Source organism: Dendropsophus ebraccatus, chromosome 10 (genome assembly GCF_027789765.1).
Source record: "Dendropsophus ebraccatus isolate aDenEbr1 chromosome 10, aDenEbr1.pat, whole genome shotgun sequence".
Classification (NCBI taxonomy): domain Eukaryota; kingdom Metazoa; phylum Chordata; class Amphibia; order Anura; family Hylidae; genus Dendropsophus; species Dendropsophus ebraccatus.
Genome location: NC_091463.1, coordinates 1,829,444 through 1,855,454, shown reverse-complemented (window position 1 = coordinate 1,855,454; position 26,011 = coordinate 1,829,444). Strand labels below are relative to the sequence as shown.

Sequence of the window (26,011 nt, the reverse complement as noted above, 5' to 3'; positions counted from 1 at the left end):
CCCCAGATAGTATACACCCCAGGATAGTACAGAGACCCCCATGATAGTACAGAGGCCTCCAGGATAGTACAGAGACCCCCATGATAGTACAGAGGCCCCCAGGATAGTACAGAGACCCCCATGATAGTACAGAGACCCCCAGAATAGTACAGAGACCCCCATGATAATACAGACCCCAGGATAGTACAGAGACCCCCAGGATAGTACAGAGACTCCAGGATAGTACAGAGACCCCAGGATAGTACAGAGACCCCAGGATAGTACAGAGACCCCCAGATAGTATACAGACCCCAGGATAGTACAGAGACCCCAGGATAGTACAGAGACCCCCAGGATAGTACAGAGACCCCCAGGATAGTATACAGACCCCAGGATAGTACAGAGACCCCCAGGATAGTACAGAGACCCACAGAATAGTACAGAGATCCCCAGGATAATACAGAGCCCCCCAGGATAATACAGAGCCCCCCAGGATAGTCCAGAGACCCCCAGGATAGTCCAGAGACCCCAGGATAGTACAGAGACCCCCATGATAGTACAGAGACCCCCAGCATAATACAGAGATCCCCAGGATAATACAGAGACCCCCAGGATAGTACAGAGACCCCCAGGATAGTACAGAGACTCCAGGATAGTACAGAGACCCATGGATAGTACAGAGACCCCCAGGATAGTACAGAGACCCCAGGATAGTACAGGGACCCCCAGATAGTATACAGACCTCAGAATAGTACAGAGACCCCCAGGATAGAACAGAGACCCCCATATAGAACACACTCCAGGATAGTACAGAGACCCCCAGGATAGTACAGAGACTCCAGGATAATACAGAGACCCATGGATAGTACAGAGGCCCCCAGGATAGTACAGAGACCCCCAGGATAGTACAGAGACCCCCAGGATAGAACAGAGACCCCCATATAGAACACACTCCAGGATTGTACAGAGACCCCCAGGATAGTACAGAGACCCCCATATAGAACACACTCCAGGATAGTACAGAGACCCCCAGATAGTATACAGACCCCCAGGATAGTACAGAGACCCCCAGGATAGAACAGAGACCCCCATATAGAACACACTCCAGGATAGTACAGAGACCCCCAGATAGTATACAGACCCCAGGATAGTACAGAGACCCCCAGGATAGTACAGAGACCCCCAGATAGTACAGAGACCCCCAGATAGTATACAGACCCCAGGATAGTACAGAGACCCCCAGGATAGTACAGAGACCCCAAGGATAGTACAGAGACCCCAAGGATAGTACAGAGACCCCCATATAGAACACACTCCAGGGGCGCGGCTTAGCCATGGAGCTGTGAAGACGCTCTCCTGTGGAGCTCCGCACCAGGCACCGCGATCCAGCCAGATATCACAGGCATCCTGGACCCTGACAAGATGTCACGTTCCCAGGGGACTCAGACTGACACCCTGAATCGCCCGGTCAACCGATTGGTGGCGTCCACGCCAAGCATCGACCGTTTTTTTAGGCCTTCTCCCTCATCAGTGCAGACAAGCCTGCAAGGCAATATGGCGCCCGCACCCGCCTCTCAGATTAGGGACCTGGACTCACCTGAACTGCAGCCCGGTGGGGTAAGCAAAACAAGCTCCTACTCTCTCCTGTCGGGCACCTTCTCAGCTCCATCACATGCGGGACGATTCGTGGTCTGCACCCTGTGGTGCCCCGTCTCAGGTTGCTGCGTCACAGCCCGGCTCCCCGGCGGCCATTGTCCAGATGGAGCTGCAGTTGCTCAGAGGGCTTATACAGGCCCTCCCCTCCAGACAAGACCTGGATGCAGCGGTCCATAAAATAGAAGTTGCCCAGCAGCAGGCTATTGAAGCAGTCCAAGAGGACGTCACGGCCCTCACCACCCGCACTTCCACTAATGAAGAGGCCATTGAGGCCCTTGCCACCAGAATTACTTCATTACAATCTGAGGCCTCCCAGTCCCAATGGCACCTTCAGTCACTTGCCTTGCTATTAGATTACCAGAAGCGGGGGCGTCGCAATAACGTCCGTCTCAAAGGGCTGCCTGAAAAGGGGGCGAGAGATGACCTGCAGCATCGAGTCACTGTTTTATTTAACTTGGTCACTCACTGGCCTGAGGAAGCAACATTCACCATAGACCGAGTCCACAGGGTGTCCTCAGATGCAGGAGGGAGCTGCCCCACGTGATGTGCTCTGCCGCCTGCATTATTATACGGATAGGGAACTTATCCTGAGGGCATCTAGGGACTATGGCCTGATCACATTTGAAGATGTGGAGGTGAAGCTTTTCCCCAATGTCTCCTCACGGACACTTTCCATGACAAGGATGTTACAGCCGCTGTTGGCCCGCATTCGAGAGTGTGGTGCTACCTACCGCTGGGGACACCCTTTCCATCTCATTGTGAGACGTGGAGAGCGCACCTTCGCAATCCTGAGGACCTCACAAGCTCTTCTCCTTCCTGGACTCCTCGCCCATTGCTCTTCCAAACTGGCTGATTGCAGACCGGGCCTCGCAGCGGCTGAACAGAACACGTCGTCGCCCTGCTTCCACTTGGCGTAACACTCTGCCTACGCTGCCCTTCCTGGAGAGTCCTACGGGCCCGACCTCTTTGCCGGCCTCCCACGGGAAGCCTGAAGTCCTTAGGCGCTATCCCGGTGGTTTTGCCTGGACACTACTGGTTTCTCATTAACTGGCCAGATAGGATCCACGTGACTGTTGTGTTTCCCCTGTGGTGGTCATGATAGGGAGTCGAGGTGGCCCCCTCCGGTTATAGCCCATTTCAAATTTTTGCCAACTTCACTAGCTGAATATCCTCATTGTTACCCCTGTGGTTTAGTTTCCTTTGTTATGACCTGTGCTAAGCTTGAGTGCCTTGGGGGGGGGGGGGGGGGGGGGGGGGGGCTACTATAGCCCTTCCTAATGTCTTCTCCTTGCTCTTTCTATTTGAATGCGGTGCCTGGTCACAGCTCTCCTCCATGGCTTTCTACCTCCTCTTTTCTTTTCCCCTTGGGTTTGGCCTACTGGTCATCCCCCAGTGGGTCTCTTTTGGACTGTGTCCTCTAGGTCTCTTTCTCGTTTTCCTTCCTCTCACCGAAAGCCCCTTTCTTTCCTCTTGGTGACTTAGTTCCTTTTCCATTTCTCTTCCCTAAGCTTTTCTCGTTCCTTTTCGCCTCCCTTCTCTTCTTCTTCTCCTCCTTCCCTTCCCCTCCCCCCTTCTTCCCCTTCCCTCTCTTTATCCTCTTGTGATACTGTCTTTGTCTGTTTGTCTGTGGTGACTCCCTTGTGTGTAGGTGACCATGGCATCCCTGCCTACTGACTTGCGAATCGGGTCTCTTAATGTTAAGGGCCTACATGACCCTGGTAAGCGCTCCATATTGCTGAATTTCCTGAAGAAACAGAGACTTCATGTTGCTTTCCTTCAGGAAACGCACCTGCAGGAATCTAATCGTATTACTCTCTCTAATTCTACATTTCCTTCTGCCTATCACAGTTTTTCACCGAACCCCAAATCCTGTGGATCGTGCATCCTGGTGTCCCCACATCTTCCCTGGGAACATGTGGAGACCCGCACCGATGAGGAAGGTAGGGTGGTCCTCCTGAAGGGTCGTATTGCCGCACACCTTTTCACATTCGCCTCTTTCTATTTACCCACAACAGGTCAATCCCGAGCACTTTCCTCCATGCTGAAGCTCCTGGATGACTTTGCGGAAGGTACACTGGTTCTGGGGGGGCGACTTTAATTTGGTGCTGGACCACCTGCTGGACACCTCCTCGGGTCGTACGCATTTAAGTCAAGTGTCTCTGGACCGTATCGGGCGCACCCTACATGATCATAGGTTGGTGGATACATGGTGTCTGTGCCACCCTACTGATAGAGATTACACGTTCTATTCTCAGGCCCATAATGTTTATTCTCGGCTCGATTTTTTTTCCTTGCGCCACCGAGACCTTGCCTTGCTAAACAGGGCGCTGATTGATAGTATTACGTTCTCGGATCACGCTCTGGTGGTAGTTTGTCTCGCTTTGCCGGCCCTCCAGAGTCCACAGTGGCAGTGGAGATTAAACCGTTCTCTTCTCCATCACGTAGTGGTGCGGACAGATGTTGAGACTACATTGACACACTTTTTTCGGGAAAATCTAGCGAATGAGACGTCTCCTATGACAGTTTGGGAGGCACATAAGTGTGTAGTGAGGAGTATTCTTGTGCAGCATGGGGCGCGACTCAAGAAGGATAGGACTCTGAAGACGGTCCGACTGCTGGATGAATTGAGAGAGCTGGAAGCAGCTCACAAACGGACACAGACTCTAGATTCTACAAGGGCCCTGACATTCAAGCGGGACGAACTGCGTGCACACTTGCTCCATAACGCCAAAGCCACTCTGTCTAAGTGCAGGTGCTATTATTATGAGCATGGAAACAAACCTGGTAGGGCTCTGGCGAGGGCGTTGAGGACACAACAGGCGCGGTCTTATATCCCTAAGATACAGACCAGTAATGGCAGGACGGCGCATCTCCCTGAGGATATTGCGGGGCATTCCGTGATTTCTATGCTAACTTATATTCCATTGATGCCTATAACCCTAACGTGGCAAGCGCTGGGTTTAGAGAGCGTATCCGGCAATACCTCACAGATTTGGGTCTTCCCTGGTCATTAAGGAATCCCCCACGGGCAAAACATCGGGCCCTGACGGTTTTTCTTTGGCCTACTATAAATCTTTCCAAGGTATCTTAGGCCCACATTTTATTTCTGCTTTCAATTCAGTTTCCGGTTTGGGGGTCCTGCCCCCGGATTCCACACGCGTGCACATTGCTGTGATCCCCAAGGAGGGGAGGGACGCTTCATATTGTAGTAATTACCGCCCCATCTCATTGATGAATGTAGATTTGAAACTCTTCTCAAAAATTCTAGCCATGAGACTGTCCGCCCTGTTGAGGGGGATTGTTCACACCAGGTTGGCTTCATGCCCGGAAGAGAAGCGAGAGACAACACCATAAGGGCCATTGACCTTATTCACAAAGCCAAGACCATGGACCTACCCCTCATGCTCTTGTCCACCCACGCCGAAAAGGCCATTGATGGGGACAGCTGGCCCTTTATAACGGAGGTATTGCGCTACATGGGCCTTGGCCCCGGTTTTAAGAACTGGATTGCCGCCCTGTACAGTAATCCTTCTGCTAGAGTTAGGGTGAATGGTCTCCTCTCCGGAGACTTTGTCGTTAAAAATGGTACGAGGCAGGGCTGCCCGTTGTCCCCCCTTACTTTTATTCTTACTCTAGAGCCCCTGCTCCGCAAGATTCAATTTAATCCGGACATCGGGGGAGTGCCTGTGCGCGACACCACCCACAAGTTTGCCTTATGCCGATGACCTGTTATTTTTTGTTTCCAACCCGATTGTCTCTCTCCCGCACCTGATGCAGGAACTGGAGAAATTCTCTCAGTTGTCTAATTACAAGATAAATTTTTCCAAGTCAGAAGCTCTCAGTGCGGGATTGCCGGTTGGGTTGGTGTCGTCGCTCAGGTCCTCCTTCCGATTCCGATGGGCGACCTCCGCCATTAGGTACTTGGGAATATCCCTGCCTGCGGATCTCACAAAACTATACTCTTTGAACTCCCCTCCTCTCCTTGCTAAGATTCAGGGACAGTGCGCGGTGTGGACCCGGGGATACTTCTCCTGGTTCGGTAGATGTTCAATCTTTAAAATGACTATTCTCCCTAAGCTCCTCTATTCCTTCCAGTGTGTCCCGACCCGCATTCCTCCCTCCTTCTTCAAAACACTGACCTCGTTACAGATAGCGTTTATCTGGAATAACCAAAGATCCTGCCTCCGGAGATCCGTCCTGCACCGTCCTAAAGATAGAGGCGGCCTTGGTCTGCCTGACTTCCATGCATACCATCTGGCAGCCCTGTTGACCCGCGCTTCAGACTGGTGCCGTCACGCGGACACTAAACCTTGGGTGGGACTGGAGCAGTCCTTTACTAAAATCCCGCTCAAATGCACCCCGTGGATTAACTCCTCACATCTGGTCAGACTGCGACTTCACCCGACTATAGGCCCTACCCTAATGGCCTGCACAGCGCTTCCAGCCGCTCACACCTCCTCCCGACTCACTCAGCTCAGTTCCCTATTTTAGGGAACCCAATGTTCTCCCCCTGGGTGGAAGATCCGATTTTTAGAGCCTGGGTTAAAGAGAATAGATGCAGTTTGGAATCTTTCCTGACGGCTGACGGTTGGGCCTCCTCTGACGCACTGCTAAACCAGATAGATCCTGCTCCCCTAGGTTCGTGGCGCGTTGCCCAACTGCGCCACTTTCTGCACACTCTACCTAACCCTTCCACGTTTAATGCTTCTAGGACTCATTTTGAGGCCCTTTGTCTGGACTCAGGCCCTCTGAGACATTCCCTATCTCTCATCTACTCCATCCTACTGTCCCCCCCGGAACAACCTCCTCCTGACTACCTGCTCAAATGGGAGACCGACTTGAATCTGATGCTCACTTCAGCTCAGCGAGAGCACATATTTACCTTGGTGCTTAGGTCTTCCTTGAGCTCCGCATTCCAGGAAACAGGCTACATAATATTGACCCGTTGGTATAGAGTACCATCCAAGCTACACTCCATTTGGCCTCATGTGGACCCTCTGTGCTGGCGATGTGGCTCTTCGGAGGGAACCCACTTACACATTTTTTTGGACTTGTCCCTCCTTAGTATCTTTTTGGGCTTCGGTGAAAAGGGTTATGCGCCAGGTGACTGGCACATCACTGGCATTGACTCCTGCTCTCTTCCTACTACATCATTGTGCACTCCCCGTCCCCAAATACAAGAAGTCTGTCTTGTGTTTCCTGGTTATGGCAGCAAGGGCGTGTATCCCCTTGTATTGGAAGAAAACGATCCCCCCGCCTATATCACTATGGGTCTCTAAGGTTAACGACCTTATGTATATGGAGGATTTGACTTCCTCCTTGCATAACGCCGACACGAAGTTTCGCAACACCTGGTTTGCATGGATGTCCTTTAAGGACACTCCTGAGTATGCTGCTCTGGTGAGTGATCCACCGCCTGGTTGATTTCTCTTCCCTTGTGACCCATGGGATATTGTTGCTTGCTCCTCCCTTGCCCTGTGGTCATTGACGACCCCTCCCTTGATCTTGATTAGTTTGTCAGGGATCTCCGTGTTCGCCTCCCCTTCCCACCCTCTTTTTTCATTATCAGTGTGTTAGTTTGTGATTTCTGCCCTCTTGTCCTTACCTTCCCTTTCCCCCCCTTCTTCCCTCCCCTGGTCCCTTCCTCCCTGTCTCTCTTACCTTTCTCCTTCTCTTCCTCCTCTCCTGCCTCCCTCTCTCTTCTCCTTTCTTTCTTTCCTTCTGCGCTGGGCCTATCTCTTCCGGGTGCAGATTTTCCCTTACTATTGAAAATGGTGGGGCGGTGATGGGCCTGCCCCCCCCCCCCTTGACTACCGGCCTTGATTGCTAATAGTGCCTTTCGGTTGTCATGTAGTACAGAGACCCCCAGGATAGTAAAGAGACCCCAGGATAGTACAGAGACCCCCAGATAGTATACAGACCCCAGGATAGTACAGAGACCCCCAGGATAGTACAGAGACCCCCAGGATAGTACACACCCCAGGATAATAGAGAGACCCTCCCAGATAGTACAGAGACCCCCAGATAGTATACAGACCCCAGGATAGTACAGAAACCCCAGGATAATACAGAGACCCCCAGATAGAACAGAGACCCCCAGGATAGTACAAAGACCCCCAGATAGTTAACAGACCCCCAGGATAGTACAGAGACTCCCAGGATAGAACAGAGACCTCAGGATAGTACAGAGACCCCCAGGATAGTACATAGACCCCCATGATAGTACAGAGGCCCCCATGATAGTACAGAGGCCCCCAGGATAGTACAGAGACCCCAGGATAGTACAGAGGCCCCCAGAATAGTATAAAGACCCAAGGATAGTACAAAGACCCCAGATAGTACAGAGACCCCAGGATAGAACAGAGACCCCAGGATAGTACAGAGACCCCAGGATAGTACAGAGACCCCAGGATAGTACAAAGACCCCAGGATAGTACAGAGACCCACAGATAGTATACAGATCCCAGGATAGTACAGAGACCCCAGGATAGTACAGAGACCCCCATGATAGTACAGAGACCCCCATGATAGTACAGAGACCCCCAGGATAGTACAGAGACCCCAGGATAGTACAGAGACCCCAGGATAGTACCGAGACCCCCATGATAGTACAGAGACGCCCATGATAGTACAGAGACCCCAGGATAGTACAGAGACCCCCAGATAGTATACAGACCCCAGGATAGTACAGAGACCCCCAGGATAGTACAGAGACCCCAGGATAGTACAGAGACCCCATGATAGTACAGAGGCCCTCACAGATAGCATACAGACCCCCATGATAGTACAGAGACGCCCATGATAGTACAGAGGTCCTCACAGATAGTACGGAGACCCCCAGGATAGAATACAGACTCCAGGATAGTACAGAGACCCCCAGAATAGTACAGAGACTCCCAGGATAGAATATAGACTCCAGGATAGTACAGAGACCCCCAGGATAGTACAGAGACTCCCAGGATAGAATATAGACTCCAGGATAGTACAGAGACCCCCAGGATAGTACAGAGACTCCCAGGATAGAATATAGACTCCAGGATAGTACAGAGACTCCCAGGATAGAATATAGACTCCAGGATAGTACAGAGACCCCCAGGATAGTACAGAGACTCCCAGGATAGAATATAGACTCCAGGATAGTACAGAGACCCCCAGGATAGTACAAAGACCCAAAGATAGTATACAAACCCTCAGATAGTATACAGATTCCAGTATAGTACAGAGACCCCCAGATAGTATACAGACTGACAGGATAGAACAGAGACCCCAGGATAGTACAGAGATCCCCAGATAGTATACAGACTCCAGGATAGTACAGAGACCCCCAGGATAGTACAGATACCCCAGGATAGTACAGACACCCCCAGATAGTATACAGACCCCAGGATAGTACAGAGGCCCCCAGATAGTATACACCCCAGGATAGTACAGAGACCCCCAGATAGTTAACAGACCCCAGGATAGTACAGACACCCCCAGATAGTATACACCCCAGGATAGTACAGAGACCCCCATGATAGTACAGGGACCCCCAGGATATAACAGAAACCCCCAGGATAGTACAGAGACCCCAGGATAGTACAGAGACCCCAGGATAGTACAGAGACCCACAGATAGTATACAGACCCCAGGATAGTACAGAGACCCCAGGATAGTACAGAGACCCCCATGATAGTACAGAGACCCCCAGGATAGTATACAGACCCCCAGGGTAGTACAGAGACCCCCAGGATAGTACAGAGACCCCCAGATAGTATACAGACCCCCAGGATAGTACAGAGACCCCAAATAGTATACAGACCCCCAGGATAGTACAGAGACCTCAAATAGTATACAGACCCCCAGGATAGTACAGAGACCCCAGGATAGTACAGAGACCCCAGGATAGTACAGAGACCCACAGATAGTACAGAGACCCCAGGATAGTACAGAGACCCCAGGATAGTACAGAGACCCACAGATAGTACAGAGACCCCAGGATAGTACAGAGACCCCAGGATAGTACAGAGACCCCCATGATAGTACAGAGACGCCCATGATAGTACAGAGGCCCTCACAGATAGCATACAGACCCCCATGATAGTACAGAGACGCCCATGATAGTACAGAGGCCCTCACAGATAGTACGGAGACCCCCAGGATAGAATACAGACTCCAGGATAGTACAGAGACCCCCAGGATACTACAAAGACCCAAAGATAGTATACAAACCCTCAGATAGTATACAGATTCCAGTATAGTACAGAGACCCCCAGATAGTATACAGACTGCCAGGATAGAACAGAGACCCCAGGATAGTACAGAGATCCCCAGATAGTATACAGACTCCAGGATAGTACAGAGACCCTAGGATAGTACAGATACCCCAGGATAGTACAGACGCCCCCAGATAGTATACAGACCCCAGGATAGTACAGAGACCCTAGGATAGTACAGATACCCCAGGATAGTACAGACGCTAGGGCTGGGCGATATTGGCCTAAATTATTATCGCGGTTAATCGTACATATAGCCGCGGTAACGATAACTGAGCGATAATTATGACACGCCCCTTTTGCAAGCCACACCCACTTGACCGTGCAAACCTGGTGATACTATTTTTTTATACTCTTATTAAAAAAAATAACTCACTGAGCAGCAACACAAGGCTGGGCCATATAGGCTATTGTCATTATTATTATTTGTCATTATTAGGGGTCTCAGCAGAGACCTGGACGTGTATATACAGGTATACAGCCATTACAGGATATGTATACACAGGTATACAGCTATGTACATAGTAAAGTATCTGTATATACAGCTATGTACACACTACAGGACGTTTATATACAGGTATACAGCAACATAGCTGTATACATGTCCTGTACTGTGTACATAGCCCTATACCAGTATATATACATCCGGTAGTGTGTACATAGCTGTATACCTTTTATATACATGTTCTGTAGTGTGTACATAGCTGTATACCTGTATATACACATCCTGTAGTGTTTACGTAGCTGTATACTCAAATATGCAAGTCCTGTAGTGGCAGTATTATTTATGTATTTATGCACACACACTACAAGATATGTATATACAGGTATACAGCTATGCAGATTTTCCATTAATAACTCATGCACACTCAGCTAAGCTGAGCATTCATATGTATTATAGAATTACAAGAAATAGGGGGATCTGGGCAGAAGGGGGAAAGCAGCTGGGGGGGATCTGAAGGGGGGGGGAGCAGCTGGGGGGGATCTGGGCAGAAGGGGGGGGGAGCAGCTGGGGGGGATCTGAAGGGGGGGGGAGCAGCTGGGGGGGATCTGGGCAGAAGGGGGGGGGAGCAGCTGGGGGGGATCTGAAGGGGGGGGGGAGCAGCTGGGGGGGATCTGGGCAGAAGGGGGGGGAGCAGCTGGGGGGGATCTGAAGGGGGGGGAGAAGCTGGGGGGGATCTGGGCAGAAGGGGTGGGGGAGCAGCTGGGGGGGATCTGAAGGGGGGGGGGAGCAGCTGGGGGGATCTGAAGGGGGGGGGGAGCAGCTGGGGGGGATCTGGGCAGAAGGGGGGAAGCAGCTGGGGGGGAATAAGCTGTATCTCCTTCTCCCAGCCAGACAGGCGCTGACCCGCTCCACATACCCGGGAGTGAGCGGCCGGGGGTACATAAGCTGTATCTCCTCCTCCCCTTGTAACCCGCTCAGCATTGGTACGCTTGTGGCCCCGTCGGACGTTCATACAGGCAGATCCCAGTCTCTGGAGGAGGAGACCGCAGGATCATGTGATGGCGTCCCTGCGGGTGCTGGAGCTGAATAGCGGGATCGGGGATCTGCACTGCGGCCCTAGATCCCGCTATTCAGCTCCAGCACCCGCAGGGACGCCATCACATGATCCTGCGGTCTCCTCCTCCAGAGACTGGGATCTGCCTGTATGAACGTCCGACGGGGCCACAAGCGTACCAATGCTGAGCGGGTTACAAGGGGAGGAGGAGATACAGCTTATGTACCCCCGGCCGCTCACTCCCGGGTATGTGGAGCGGGTCAGCGCCTGTCCGGCTGGGGAGGTTATAGGCTGGTGCAGGATTGCAGGGCGCACTGAGGGACGGGCGGGCAGGGGCCGTTGGGGGGCGCTCTGTCAGGCATGGCGGGACGGCAAGTGCTATGACACATACAGCACACTGTGCAGCACTGAAATAACGCAAATACCGTCCTGGCGCAGTTGAGGTCGGTTTACCGACGCCAGAGACGGTATCGGTATTTTCACGGTATACCGCCCAGCCCTAACAGACGCCCCCAGATAGTATACAGACCCCAGGATAGTACAGAGGCCCCCAGATAGTATACACCCCAGGATAGTACAGAGACCCCCAGATAGTTAACAGACCCCAGGATAGTACAGAGACCCCCAGATAGTATACAGACCCCAGGATAGTACAGACACCCCCAGATAGTATACACCCCAGGAAAGTACAGAGACCCCCATGATAGTACAGGGACCCCCAGGATATAACAGAAACCCCCAGGATAGTACAGAGACCCCAGGATAGTACAGAGACCCACAGATAGTATACAGACCCCAGGATAGTACAGAGACCCCAGGATAGTACAGAGACCCCCATGATAGTACAGAGACCCCAAATAGTATACAGACCTCAGGATAGTACAGAGACCCCCATGATAGTACAGAGACCCCCAGGATAGTACAGAGACCCCCAGGATAGTACAGAGACCCCAGGATAGTACAGAGACCCCAGGATAGTACAGAGACCCCCATGATAGTACAGAGACCCCAAATAGTATACAGACCTCAGGATAGTACAGAGACCCCCATGATAGTAAAGAGACCCCAGGATAGTACAAAGACCCCCAGGATAGTACAGAGACCCCCAGATAGTATACAGACCCCCAGGATAGTACAGAGACCCCAAATAGTATACAGACCCCCAGGATAGTTCAAAGACCCCCAGGATAGTACAGAGACCCCCAGATAGTATACAGACCCCCAGGATAGTACAGAGACCCCCAGATAGTATACAGACTCCAGGATAGTACAGAGACCCTAGGATAGTACAGATACCCCAGGACAGTACAGAGACCCCCAGATGGTATACAGACCCCCATGATAGTACAGACACCCCCAGATAGTATACAGACCCCCAGGATAGTACAAAGGCCCCCAGATAGTATACACCCCAGGATAGTACAGAGACCCCCAGATAGTTAACAGACCCCAGGATAGTACAGAGACCCCCAGATAGTATACAGACCCCAGGATAGTACAGAGACCCCAGGATAGTACAGACACCCCCAGATAGTATACACCCCAGGATAGTACAGAGACCCCCATGATAGTACAGGGACCCCCAGGATATAACAGAAACCCCCAGGATAGTACAGAGACCCCAGGATAGTACAGAGACCCACAGATAGTATACAGACCCCAGAATAGTACAGAGACCCCAGGATAGTACAGAGACCCCCAGGATAGTACAGAGACCCCCAGGATAGTAGAGACCCCAGGGTAGTACAGAGACCCCAGGATAGTACAGAGACCCCAAATAGTATACAGACCCCCAGGATAGTACAGAGACCCCAAAAAGTATACAGACCCCCAGGATAGTTCAGAGACCCCAGGATAGTACAGAGACCCCCAGATAGAACACACTCCAGGATAGTACAGAGACCCCCAGATAGTATACAGACCCCCAGGATAGTACAGAGACCCCCAGATAGTATACAGACCCCCAGGATAGTACAGAGACCCCCAGGATAGTACAGAGACCCCAGGATAGTACAGAGACCCCAGGATAGTACAGAGACCCCAAATAGTATACAGACCCCCAGGATAGTACAAAGACCCCCAGGATAGTACAGAGACCCCCAGATAGTATACAGACCCCAGGGTAGTACAGAGACCCCCAGATGGTATACAGACCCCCAGGATAGTACAGAGACCCCCAGATAGTATACAGACCCCAGGGTAGTACAGAGACCCCCAGATAGTACAGAGACCCCCAGGATAATACAGAGACCCTCCCAGATAGTACAGAGACCCCCAGATAGTACAGAGACCCCCATGATAGTACAGAGACCCCCAGGATAGTACAGAGACCCCAGGATAGTACAGAGACCCCAGGATAGTACAGACCCCCAGGATAGTACAAAGACCCCCAGGATAGTACAGAGACCCCCAGATAGTATACAGACCCCCAGGATAGTACAGAGACCCCAAATAGTATACAGACCCCCAGGATAGTACAGAGACCCCCAGGATAGTACAGAGACCCCAGGATAGTACAGAGACCCCATGATAGTACAGAGGCCCTCACAGATAGCATACAGACCCCCATGATAGTACAGAGACCCCCATGATAGTACAGAGGCCCTCACAGATAGTACGGAGACCCCCAGGATAGAATACAGACTCCAGGATAGTACAGAGACCCCCAGAATAGTACAGAGACTCCCAGGATAGAATATAGACTCCAGGATAGTACAGAGACCCCCGGGATACTACAAAGACCCAAAGATAGTATACAAACCCTCAGATAGTATACAGATTCCAGTATAGTACAGAGACCCCCAGATAGTATACAGACTGCCAGGATAGAACAGAGACCCCAGGATAGTACAGAGATCCCCAGATAGTATACAGACTCCAGGATAGTACAGAGACCCCCAGGATAGTACAGACACCCCCAGATAGTATACAGACCCCAGGATAGTACAGAGGCCCCCAGATAGTATACACCCCAGGATAGTACAGAGACCCCCAGATAGTTAACAGACCCCAGGATAGTACAGATACCCCAGGATAGTACAGACACCCCCAGATAGTATACAGACCCCAGGATAGTACAGACACCCCCAGATAGTATACACCCCAGGATAGTACAGAGACCCCCATGATAGTACAGGGACCCCCAGGATATAACAGAAACCCCCAGGATAGTACAGAGACCCCAGGATAGTACAGAGACCCCAGGATAGTACAGAGACCCACAGATAGTATACAGACCCCAGGATAGTACAGAGACCCCAGGATAGTACAGAGACCCCCAGATAGTATACAGACCCCATGATAGTACAGAGACCCCCAGGATAGTACAGAGACCCCAGGATAGTACAGAGACCCCAAATAGTATACAGACCCCCAGGATAGTACAAAGACCCCCAGGATAGTACAGAGACCCCCAGATAGTATACAGACCCCCAGGATAGTACAGAGACCCCAAATAGTATACAGACCCCCAGGATAGTATAGAGACCCCCAGATAGTATACAGACTCCAGGATAGTACAGAGACCCTAGGATAGTACAGATACCCCAGGACAGTACAGAGACCCCCAGATGGTATACAGACCCCCAGGATAGTACAGAGACCCCCAGGATAGTACAGACACCCCCAGATAGTATACAGACCCCCAGGATAGTACAAAGGCCCCCAGATAGTATACACCCCAGGATAGTACAGAGACCCCCAGATAGTTAACAGACCCCAGGATAGTACAGAGACCCCCAGATAGTATACACCCCAGGATAGTACAGAGACCCCCATGATAGTACAGGGACCCCCAGGATATAACAGAAACCCCCAGGATAGTACAGAGACCCAAGGATAGTACAGAGACCCCAGGATAGTACAGAGACCCACAGATAGTATACAGACCCCAGGATAGTACAGAGACCCCCAGGATAGTACAGAGACCCACAGGATAGTACAGGGACCCCCAGGATAGTATACAGACCCCCAGGATAGTACAGAGACTCCAGGATAGTACAGAGACCCCAGGATAGTACAGAGACCCCCAGGATAGTACAGAGACCCCCAGGATAGTAGAGACCCCAGGATAGTACAGAGACCCCAAATAGTATACAGACCCCCAGGATAGTACAGAGACCCCCAGGATAGTACAGAGACCCCCAGATAGTATACAGACCCCCAGGATAGTACAGAGACCCCAAAAAGTATACAGACCCCCAGGATAGTTCAGAGACCCCAGGATAGTACAGAGACCCCCAGATAGAACACACTCCAGGATAGTACAGAGACCCCCAGATAGTATACTGACCCCCAGGATAGTACAGAGACCCCCAGATAGTAAACAGACCCCCAGGATAGTACAGAGACCCCCAGATGGTATACAGACCCCCAGGATAGTACAGAGACCCCCAGATAGTAAACAGACCCCCAGGATAGTACAGAGACCCCCAGATGGTATACAGACCCCCAGGATAGTACAGAGACCCCCAGATAGTATACAGACCCCAGGGTAGTACAGAGACCCCCAGATAGTACCGAGACTCTAGGATAGTACAGAGACCCCAGGATAGTATACAGACCCCCAGGATAGTACAGAGACCCCAGGATAGTACAGAGACCCCCAGGATAGTACAGAGACCCCCAGGATAGTACAGAGACCCCCAGATAGTACAGAGACCCCCAGGATAATACAGAGACCCTCCCAGATAGTACAGAGACCCCCAGATAGTATACAGACCCCAGGATAGTACAGAGACCCCCAGATAGTACCGAGACTCTAGGATAGTACAGAGACCCCAGGATAGTATACAGACCCCCAGGATAGTACAGAGACCCCAGGATAGTACAGAGACCCCAGGATAGTACAGAGACCCCCAGATAGTATACAGACCCCCAGATAGTACAGAGACTCTAGGATAGTACCGAGACCCCAGGATAGTACAGAGACCCCAGGATAGTACAGAGACCCCAGGATAGTACAGAGACCCCAGGAAAGTACAGAGACCCCCAGGATAGTACAGAGACCCACAGGATAGTACAGAGACCCACAGGATAGTAGAGACCCCTTTGATAGTACAGAGACCCCCAGGATAGTACAGAGACCCCCAGGATAGTACAGAGACCCCCAGGATAGTACAGAGACCCACAGGATAGTACAGAGACCCCCAGATAGTACAGAGACCCCCAGATAGTATACAGATTCCAGTATAGTACAGAGACCCCCAGATAGTATACAGATTCCAGTATAGTACAGAGACCCCCAGATAGTATAAAGACTGCCAGGATAGTACAGAAACCCCAGGACAGTACAGAGACCCCCAGATGGTATACAGACCCCCAGGATAGTACAGAGACCCCCAGATAGTATACAGACCCCAGGATAGTACAGAGACCCTCAGATAGTATACAGACCCCAGGGTAGTACAGAGACCCCCAGATAGTACAGAGACCCCCAGGATAGTACAGAATATACAAAAGAAAAGCCTGTGGAGCCTCATCAAAGAGTCTCAAAACCCAGGACTAGCCAGATATCCCTCCGGGAAGCACCCAGCTAAGGGGCGGCTCCTGTAGGGAAACCACCAAAACCATCAAATTAAGTGGCCCTATAAGTCAATGTAATGACAAGGGAAGAACCAAGGCTAGGTAACCATCCACAGACAGCTGCCCCGGGGTATCCATCTACATACAGCTGCCCCGGGGTATCCATTTACATACAGCTGCCCCGGGGTATCCATCTACATACAGCTGCCCCGGGGTAGCCATTTACATACAGCTGCCCCGGGGGAATCTATCCACAGACAGCTGCCCCGTGGTATCCATCCACAGACAGCTGCCCCGCGGTATCCATCCACAGACAGCTGCCCCGGGGTATCCATCTACATACAGCCGCCCCGGGGTATCCATCCACAGACAGCTGCCCCGGGGTATCCATCTACATACAGCCGCCCCGGGGTATCCATCCACAGACAGCTGCCCCGGGGTATCCATCCACAGACAGCTGCCCCAGGGTATCCATCTACAGACAGCTGCCCCGGGGTATCTATCCACAGACAGCTGCCCCGGGGTATCCATGTAGATACAGCTGCCTCGGGGTATCCATCTACAGACAGCCGCCCCGGGGTATCCATCCACAGACAGCTGCCCCGGGGTATCCATCCACAGACAGCTGCCCCGGGGTATCCACAGACAGCCGCCCCGGGGTATCCATCCACAGACAGCCGCCCCGGGGTATCCATCCACAGACAGCCGCCCCGGGGTATCCATCCATATACAGCTGTTTCGGGGTGTTGCCCCCCATCAGTGTGGAGCAGGATTCTGGCTAGGTGGGAGCAATGCCTAATAGAGCCATAAGGGAAACAGATCACTGATCTCAGGGAGACCGGCCAAATGACAACACTGCCGGCTGCTAGTGAAAGCGCTCAATGCAGTGATATCCTAGGTGCATTGTCCCCTGAAAAACATGAATATGCAAAAGAAGAGTCCGTGGCTGGGTCCTTCCCGGAGGGATATCTGGCTAGGCCTATGTTTCGAGACTCTTTGATGAGGCTCCACGCATGTTTCCCAAAGGGTGATGTCACAGGTAGAGGTATATAGCAGGGGTGATGTCACAGGAGGAGGTGTATAGCAGGGGTGATGTCACAGGAGGAGGTGTATAGCAGGGGGTGATGTCACAGGAGGGGGTATATAGTAGGGGTGATGTCACAGAAGGAGGTGTATAGCAGGGGGTGATGTCACAGGAGGTGGTGTATAGCAGGGGGTGATGTCACAGGAGGAGGTGTATAGCAGGGGTGATGTCACAGGAGGAGGTATATAGCAGGGGTGATGTCACAGGAGGAGGTGTATAGCAGGGGGTGATGTCACAGGAGGAGGTATATAGCAGGGGTGATGTCACAGGAGGAGGTGTATAGCAGGGGGTGATGTCACAGGAGGAGGTGTATAGCAGGGGGTGATGTCACAGGAGGAGGTATATAGCAGGGGTGATGTCACAGGAGGAGGTGTATAGCAGGGGTGATGTCACAGGAGGAGGTGTATAGCAGGGGGTGATGTCACAGGAGGAGGTGTATAGCAGGGGTGATGTCACAGAAGGAGGTGTATAGCAGGGGTGATGTCACAGGAGGTGGTGTATAGCAGGGGGTGATGTCACAGGAGGAGGTGTATAGCAGGGGTGATGTCACAAAAGGAGGTGTATAGCAGGGGGTGATGTCACAGGAGGAGGTGTATAGCAGGGGGTGATGTCACAGGAGGAGGTGTATAGCAGGGGGTGATGTCACAGGAGGAGGTGTATAGCAGGGGGTGATGTCACAGGAGGAGGTGTATAGCAGGGGGTGATGTCACAGGAGGAGGTGTATAGCAGGGGTGATGTCACAGAAGGAGGTGTATAGCAGGGGGTGATGTCACAAAAGGAGGTGTATAGCAGGGGGTGATGTCACAGGAGGAGGTATATAGCAGGGGGTGATGTCACAGGAGGAGGTGTATAGCAGGGAGTGATGTCACAGGAGGAGGTATATAGCAGGGGGTGATGTCACAGGAGGTGGTGTATAGCAGGGAGTGATGTCACAGGAGGAGGTATATAGCAGGGGGTGATGTCACAGGAGGAGGTGTATAGCAGGGAGTGATGTCACAGGAGGAGGTATATAGCAGGGGGTGATGTCACAGGAGGTGGTGTATAGCAGGGAGTGATGTCACAGGAGGAGGTATATAGCAGGGGGTGATGTCACAGGAGGAGGTGTATAGCAGGGGTGATGTCACAGGAGGAGGTATATAGCAGGGGTGATGTCACAGGAGGAGGTGTATAGCAGGGGGTGATGTCACAGGAGGAGGTGTATAGCAGGGGGTGATGTCATAGGAGGAGGTGTATAGCAGGGGTGATGTCACAGGAGGAGGTGTATAGCAGGGGTGATGTCACAGGAGGAGGTGTATAGCAGGGGGTGATGTCACAGGAGGAGGTGTATAGCAGGGGGTGATGTCACAGGAGGAGGTGTATAGCAGGGGGTGATGTCACAGGAGGAGGTGTATAGCAGGGGTGATGTCACAGGAGGAGGTGTATAGCAGGGGTGATGTCACAGGAGGTGGTGTATAGCAGGGGATGATGTCACAGGAGGAAGTATATAGCAGGGGGTGATGTCACAGGAGGAGGTGTATAGCTGGGTGTCATCAGTGTGAGGGTATGTGCACACTCTGGAGTCCTGACGGATCACCCGCTGTGGATTCTGCAGCTCTCTCCCGCTTGTGGCGGCGCACATCTCCGCTGCTCTCATAGGCTTCATTCTATGGTTTGCCAGATTCTGCTGTTTGCCTGAAGAATAAGCGGGTTCATTCTTCGGGCGGATGGCGGAATCTGGCAAATGAAGCGTATGGGAGCAGCAGAGATGTGCGCAGCCGCCAGTGGGCGTTCCGTCGGGATTCAGTAGTGTGCACATACCATAATACAGTATTGCTATGGCCAGGGTTCCTCCTTAGTTGCCTGTATTACTACAATGGTAGGTCCCCTGCAGAATCCACACGTACCTTCCCAAGCTGCAGATGTTCCCAGTTGTCAGTGACAAAAGCCAGAATCTCCTCAAAGTCAAAGTACTTCTTCTTACTGAGGACCCCGAGGTTGTAGAGGGCGAGGTGAACGATGTCCACCCTGGAAGGAATCACACACACCATACGTTATATACACTGACCCTGCTGTGTGACTGCAGCCTCAGGCCTGGACAAAACAACCCATGCCAACAGCCAGCCAGGACCTGTCCCTACCCCAACAGCCAGCCAGGACCTGTCCCCTACCCCAACAGCCAGCCAGGACCTGTCCCCTACCCCAACATGCAGCCAGGACCTGTCCCCTACCCCAACATGCAGCCAGGACCTGTCCCCTACCCCAACAGCCAGCCAGGACCTGTCCCCTACCCCAACAGCCAGCCAGGACCTGTCCCCTACCCCAACAGCCAGCCAGGACCTGTCCCCTACCCCAACAGCCAGCCAGGACCTGTCCCCTACCCCAACAGCCAGCCAGGACCTGTCCCCTACCCCAACAGCCAGCCAGGACCTGTCCCCTACCCCAACAGCCAGCCAGGACCTGTCCCCTACCCCAACAGCCAGCCAGAACCTGTCCCCTACCCCAACAGCCAGCCAGGACCTGTCCCCTACCCCAACAGCCAGCCAGGACCTGTCCCCTACCCCAACAGCCAGCCAGGACCTGTCCCCTACCCCAATACGCAGCCAGGACCTGTCCCCTACCCCAACAGCCAGCCAGGACCCGTCCCCTACCCCAACAGCCAGCCAGGACCTGTCCCCTACCCCAACAGCCAGCCAGGACCCGTCCCCTACCCCAACAGCCAGCCAGGACCCGTCCCCTACCCCAACACCCAGCCAAGACCTGTCCCCTACCCCAACAGCCAGCCAAGACCTGTCCCCTACCCCAATACGCAGCCAGGACCTGTCCCTACCCTAACACCCAGCCAGGATCTGTAGTTCTGCTACAGCTGGAGGGCCGCAGGCTCCCCATCTCGCCACACACGTTTCATACATCTTTTTGGACTCCACATTGCTCATAGCAGTCTCCTAAACTATCAAAGGCAGAAAGTGACAGTCACCCCACCCCTTACTCTCTCGCTTCATTTCATTGGTGGACAGTTTCACCTGGGCGGAGCTTCACAGCATTTAAGTCCCATCTCCCCACCTAGGTGTCACTGTCCACCAAAGCAATGAAGCGATTTTAGAAAAGAAAGACAACCCAGGTATGATATATTGGTATATATCACAGGAGGTGTATATATCACAGAAGCTGTTATACAGGTATATATCACAGGAGGTGGTATACAGGTGTATTTATCACAGGTGGTGGTATACAGGTGTATATATCACATAAGCTGTTATACAGGTATATATCACAGGAGGTGTTATACAGGTGTATATATCACAGGAGCTGGTATACCGGTGTATATATCACAGGAGGTGTTATACTGGTGTATATATATCACAGGAGCTGGTATACCGGTGTATATATCACAGGAGGTAGTATACAGGTATAAATCACAGGAGGTGTTATACAGGTATACATCACAGGAAGTGTTATACAGGTGTATATATCACAGGAGGTGTTATACAGGTGTATATAATCACAGGAGGTGTTATACAGGTGTATATATCACAGGAGGTGTTATACAGGTGTATATAATCACAGGAGGTGGTATACAGGTGTATATATCACATAAGCTGTTATACAGGTATATATAACAGGAGGTGGTATACAGGTGTATATATCACAGGAGCTGGTATACCGGTGTATATATCACAGGAGGTAGTATACAGGTATATATCACAGGAGGTGTTATACAGGTATACATCACAGGAGGTGTTATACAGGTGTATTTATCACAGGAGGTGTTATACAGGTGTATATATCACAGGAGGTGTTATACAGGTGTGTGTATATATCACAGGAGTTGTTATACAGGTGTATATATCACAGGAGGTGTAATACAGGTGTATATATCACAGGTGGTGGTATACAGGTGTATATATCACAGGTGGTGGTATACAGGTGTGTATATATCACAGGAGGTGTTATACACGTGTATATATCACATGTGGTGGTATACAGGTGGTGGTATACAGGTGTATATATCACAGGAGGTGTTATACAAGTGTATATATTACAGAAGGTGTTATACAGGTGTATATATATAACAGGAGGTGTTATACAGGTGTATATATATCACAGGAGGTGTTATACAGGTGTATATATCACAGGAGGTGGTATACAGGTGTATATATCACAGGAGGTGTTATACAAGTGTATATATAACAGGATGTGGTATACAGGTGTATATATCACAGGAGGTGTTATACAAGTGTATATATCACAGGTGGTGGCATAAAGGTGTATATATGACAGGAGGTGTTATACAGGTGTATATATGACAGGAGGTGTTATACAGGTGTATATATGCCGGAGGTGTTATACAGGTGTATATATCACAGCTGGTGGCATACAGGTGTATATATCACAGGAGGTGTTATACAGGTATACAGTTTATATCACAGGTGGTGGTATACAGGTGTATATATGACAGGAGGTGTTTGTTTGTTTTTTAAACAATATTTTATTGAAATTATACATAAATACAAAGTGATAAGAACAATCATATAATAATAGATAAACTATGACAGGTCAGTAGACTTATATAAAATTACATAAATAAATATAACAAATCATTAAAACAAACAAGGAAGTAACCAATTATTGCTCTAACATATAAATGAAGTAACATTGTATCATACTATGCTCTATATCACGTACAGGTAAGTACTCCCAGGGTACCTGCCACCATTGCTTTGTGATACCAAGCTGGATTGGAAAATTGTTGCATAACAGAATTTCTTTCTTCTGTAGACAGAACATTCACTATAAAAAGTTTCCATTTTTTCATGAAAGAAACCGTAAACTTTTCATCACTACGTAGGGTATCAATCATTTCCCAATGTAGTGTTTCTTTGAGATATGACAGGAGGTGTTATACAGGTGTATATATCACAGGTGGTGTTATACAGGTGTATATATCACAGAAGGTGGTATACAGGTGTATATATCACAGGTGGTGTTATACACGTGTATATATCACAGCTGGTGGTATACAGGTGTATATATCACAGGAGGTGTTATACAGGTGTATATATCACAGGAGGTGTTATACAGGTGTATATATCACAGAAGGTGGTATACAGGTGTATATATCACAGGAGGTGTTATACAGGTGTATATATCACAGAAGGTGGTATACAGGTGTATATATCACAGGAGGTGTTATACAGGTGTATATATCACAGGAGGTGTTATACAGGTGTATATATCACAGGAGGTGGTATACAGGTGTATATATCACAGGAGGTGTTATACAGGTGTATACAGTATATCACATGAGGTGTTATACAGGTGTATATATCACAGGAGGTGTTATACAGGTGTATATATCACAGGAGGTGTTATACAGGTGTATATATCACAGGAGGTGGTATACAGGTGTATATATCTCAGGAGTTGTTATACAGGTGTATATATCACATGAGGTGTTATACAGGTGTATATATCACAGGTGGTGTTATACAGGTGTATATATCACAGGTGGTGTTATACAGGTGTATATATCACATGAGGTGTTATACAGGTGTATATATCACAGGGGGTGTTATACAGGTGTATATATCACAGGAGGTGGTATACAGGTGTATATATCTCAGGAGTTGTTATACAGGTGTATATATCACATGAGGTGTTATACAGGTGTATATATCACAGGTGGTGTTATACAGGTGTATATATCACAGGTGGTGTTATACAGGTGTATATATCACAGGTGGTGTTATACAGGTATTTATCACAGGTGGTGGTATACAGGTGTATATATCACAGGAGGTGTTCTACAGGTATATATCACAGGAGGTGTTATACAGGTGTGTGTATATATCACAGGAGTTGTTATACAGGTGTATATATCACAGGAGGTGTTATACAGGTGTATATATCACAGGAGGTGTTATACAGGTGTATATATCACAGGAGGTGGTATACAGGTGTATATATCTCAGGAGGTGTTAGACAGGTATATAGTTTATATCACAGGTGGTGGTATACAGGTGTATGTATGACAGGAGGTGTTATACAGGTGTATATATCACAGGAGGTGTTATACAGGTGTATATATCACATGTGGTGGTATACAGGTGTATATATCACAGGAGGTGTTATACAAGTGTATATATTACAGGAGGTGTTATACAGGTGTATATATATAACAGGAGGTGTTATACAGGTGTATATATCACAGGAGGTGTTATACAGGTGTATATATATCACAGGAGGTGTTATACAGGTGTATATATAACAGGATGTGGTATACAGGTGTATATATCACAGGAGGTGTTATACAAGTGTATATATAACAGGATGTGGTATACAGGTGTATATATCACAGGAGGTGTTATACAAGTGTATATATCACAGGTGGTGGCATAAAGGTGTATATATGACAGGAGGTGTTATACAGGTGTATATATGACAGGAGGTGTTATACAGGTGTATATATGCCGGAGGTGTTATACAGGTGTATATATCACAGCTGGTGGCATACAGGTGTATATATCACAGGAGGTGTTATACAGGTATACAGTTTATATCACAGGTGGTGGTATACAGGTGTATATATGACAGGAGGTGTTATACAGGTGTATATATGACAGGAGGTGTTATACAGGTGTATATATGCCGGAGGTGTTATACAGGTGTATATATCACAGCTGGTGGCATACAGGTGTATATATCACAGGAGGTGTTATACAGGTATACAGTTTATATCACAGGTGGTGGTATACAGGTGTATATATCACAGGAGGTGTTTGGTTTTTTTTTAAACAATATTTTATTGAAGTTATACATAAATACAAAGTGATAAGAACAATCATATAATAATAGATAAACTATGACAGGTCAGTAGACTTATATAAAATTACATAAATAAATATAACAAATCATTAAAACAAACAAGGAAGTAACCAATTATTGCTCTAACATATAAATGAAGTAACATTGTATCATACTATGCTCTATATCAAGTACAGGTAAGTACTCCCAGGGTACCTGCCACCATTGCTTTGTGATACCAAGCTGGATTGGAAAATTGTTGCATAACAGAATTTCTTTCTTCTGTAGACAGAGCACTCACTATAAAAAGTTTCCATTTTTTCATGAAAGAAACCGTAAACTTTTCATCACTACGTAGGGTATCAATCATTTCCCAATGTAGTGTTTCTTTGAGATATGACAGGAGGTGTTATACAGGTGTATATATCACAGGTGGTGTTATACAGGTGTATATATCACAGGTGGTGGTATACAGGTGTATATATCACAGGTGGTGTTATACACGTGTATATATCACAGCTGGTGGTATACAGGTGTATATATCACAGGTGGTGTTATACACGTGTATATATCACAGCTGGTGGTATACAGGTGTATATATCACAGGTGGTGTTATACAGGTATTTATCACAGGTGGTGGTATACAGGTGTATATATCACAGGAGGTGTTCTACAGGTATATATCACAGGAGGTGTTATACAGGTGTATATATCACAGGAGGTGTTATACAGGTGTATATATCACAGGAGGTGTTATACAGGTGTATATATCACAGGAGGTGTTATACAGGTGTATATAATCACAGGAGGTGGTATACAGGTGTATATATCACAGGAGGTGTTATACAGGTGTATACAGTATATCACATGAGGTGTTATACAGGTGTATATATCACAGGAGGTGTTATACAGGTGTATATATCACAGGAGGTGTTATACAGGTGTATATATCACATGAGGTGTTATACAGGTGTATATATCACAGGTGGTGTTATACAGGTGTATATATCACAGGTGGTGTTATACAGGTGTATATATCACAGGTGGTGTTATACAGGTATTTATCACAGGTGGTGGTATACAGGTGTATATATCACAGGAGGTGTTCTACAGGTATATATCACAGGAGGTGTTATACAGGTGTGTGTATATATCACAGGAGTTGTTATACAGGTGTATATATCACAGGAGGTGTTATACAGGTGTATATATCACAGGAGGTGTTATACAGGTGT

The 26,011-nt window shown here is 49.4% G+C and overlaps 1 protein-coding gene across 2 annotated transcripts in view; it reads right to left on the bottom strand.

Moving 5' to 3' along the window:
- Positions 1-26,011, bottom strand: part of PHF19 (PHD finger protein 19) — a 137,140-nt gene that overhangs the window by 48,888 nt on the left and 62,241 nt on the right. For both annotated transcript variants that reach the window (XM_069986054.1, XM_069986055.1), the window contains one exon: positions 19,880-20,000. In XM_069986054.1, the coding sequence (XP_069842155.1) occupies positions 19,880-20,000 (121 nt within the window). The remainder of the gene's footprint in view (positions 1-19,879; positions 20,001-26,011) is intronic.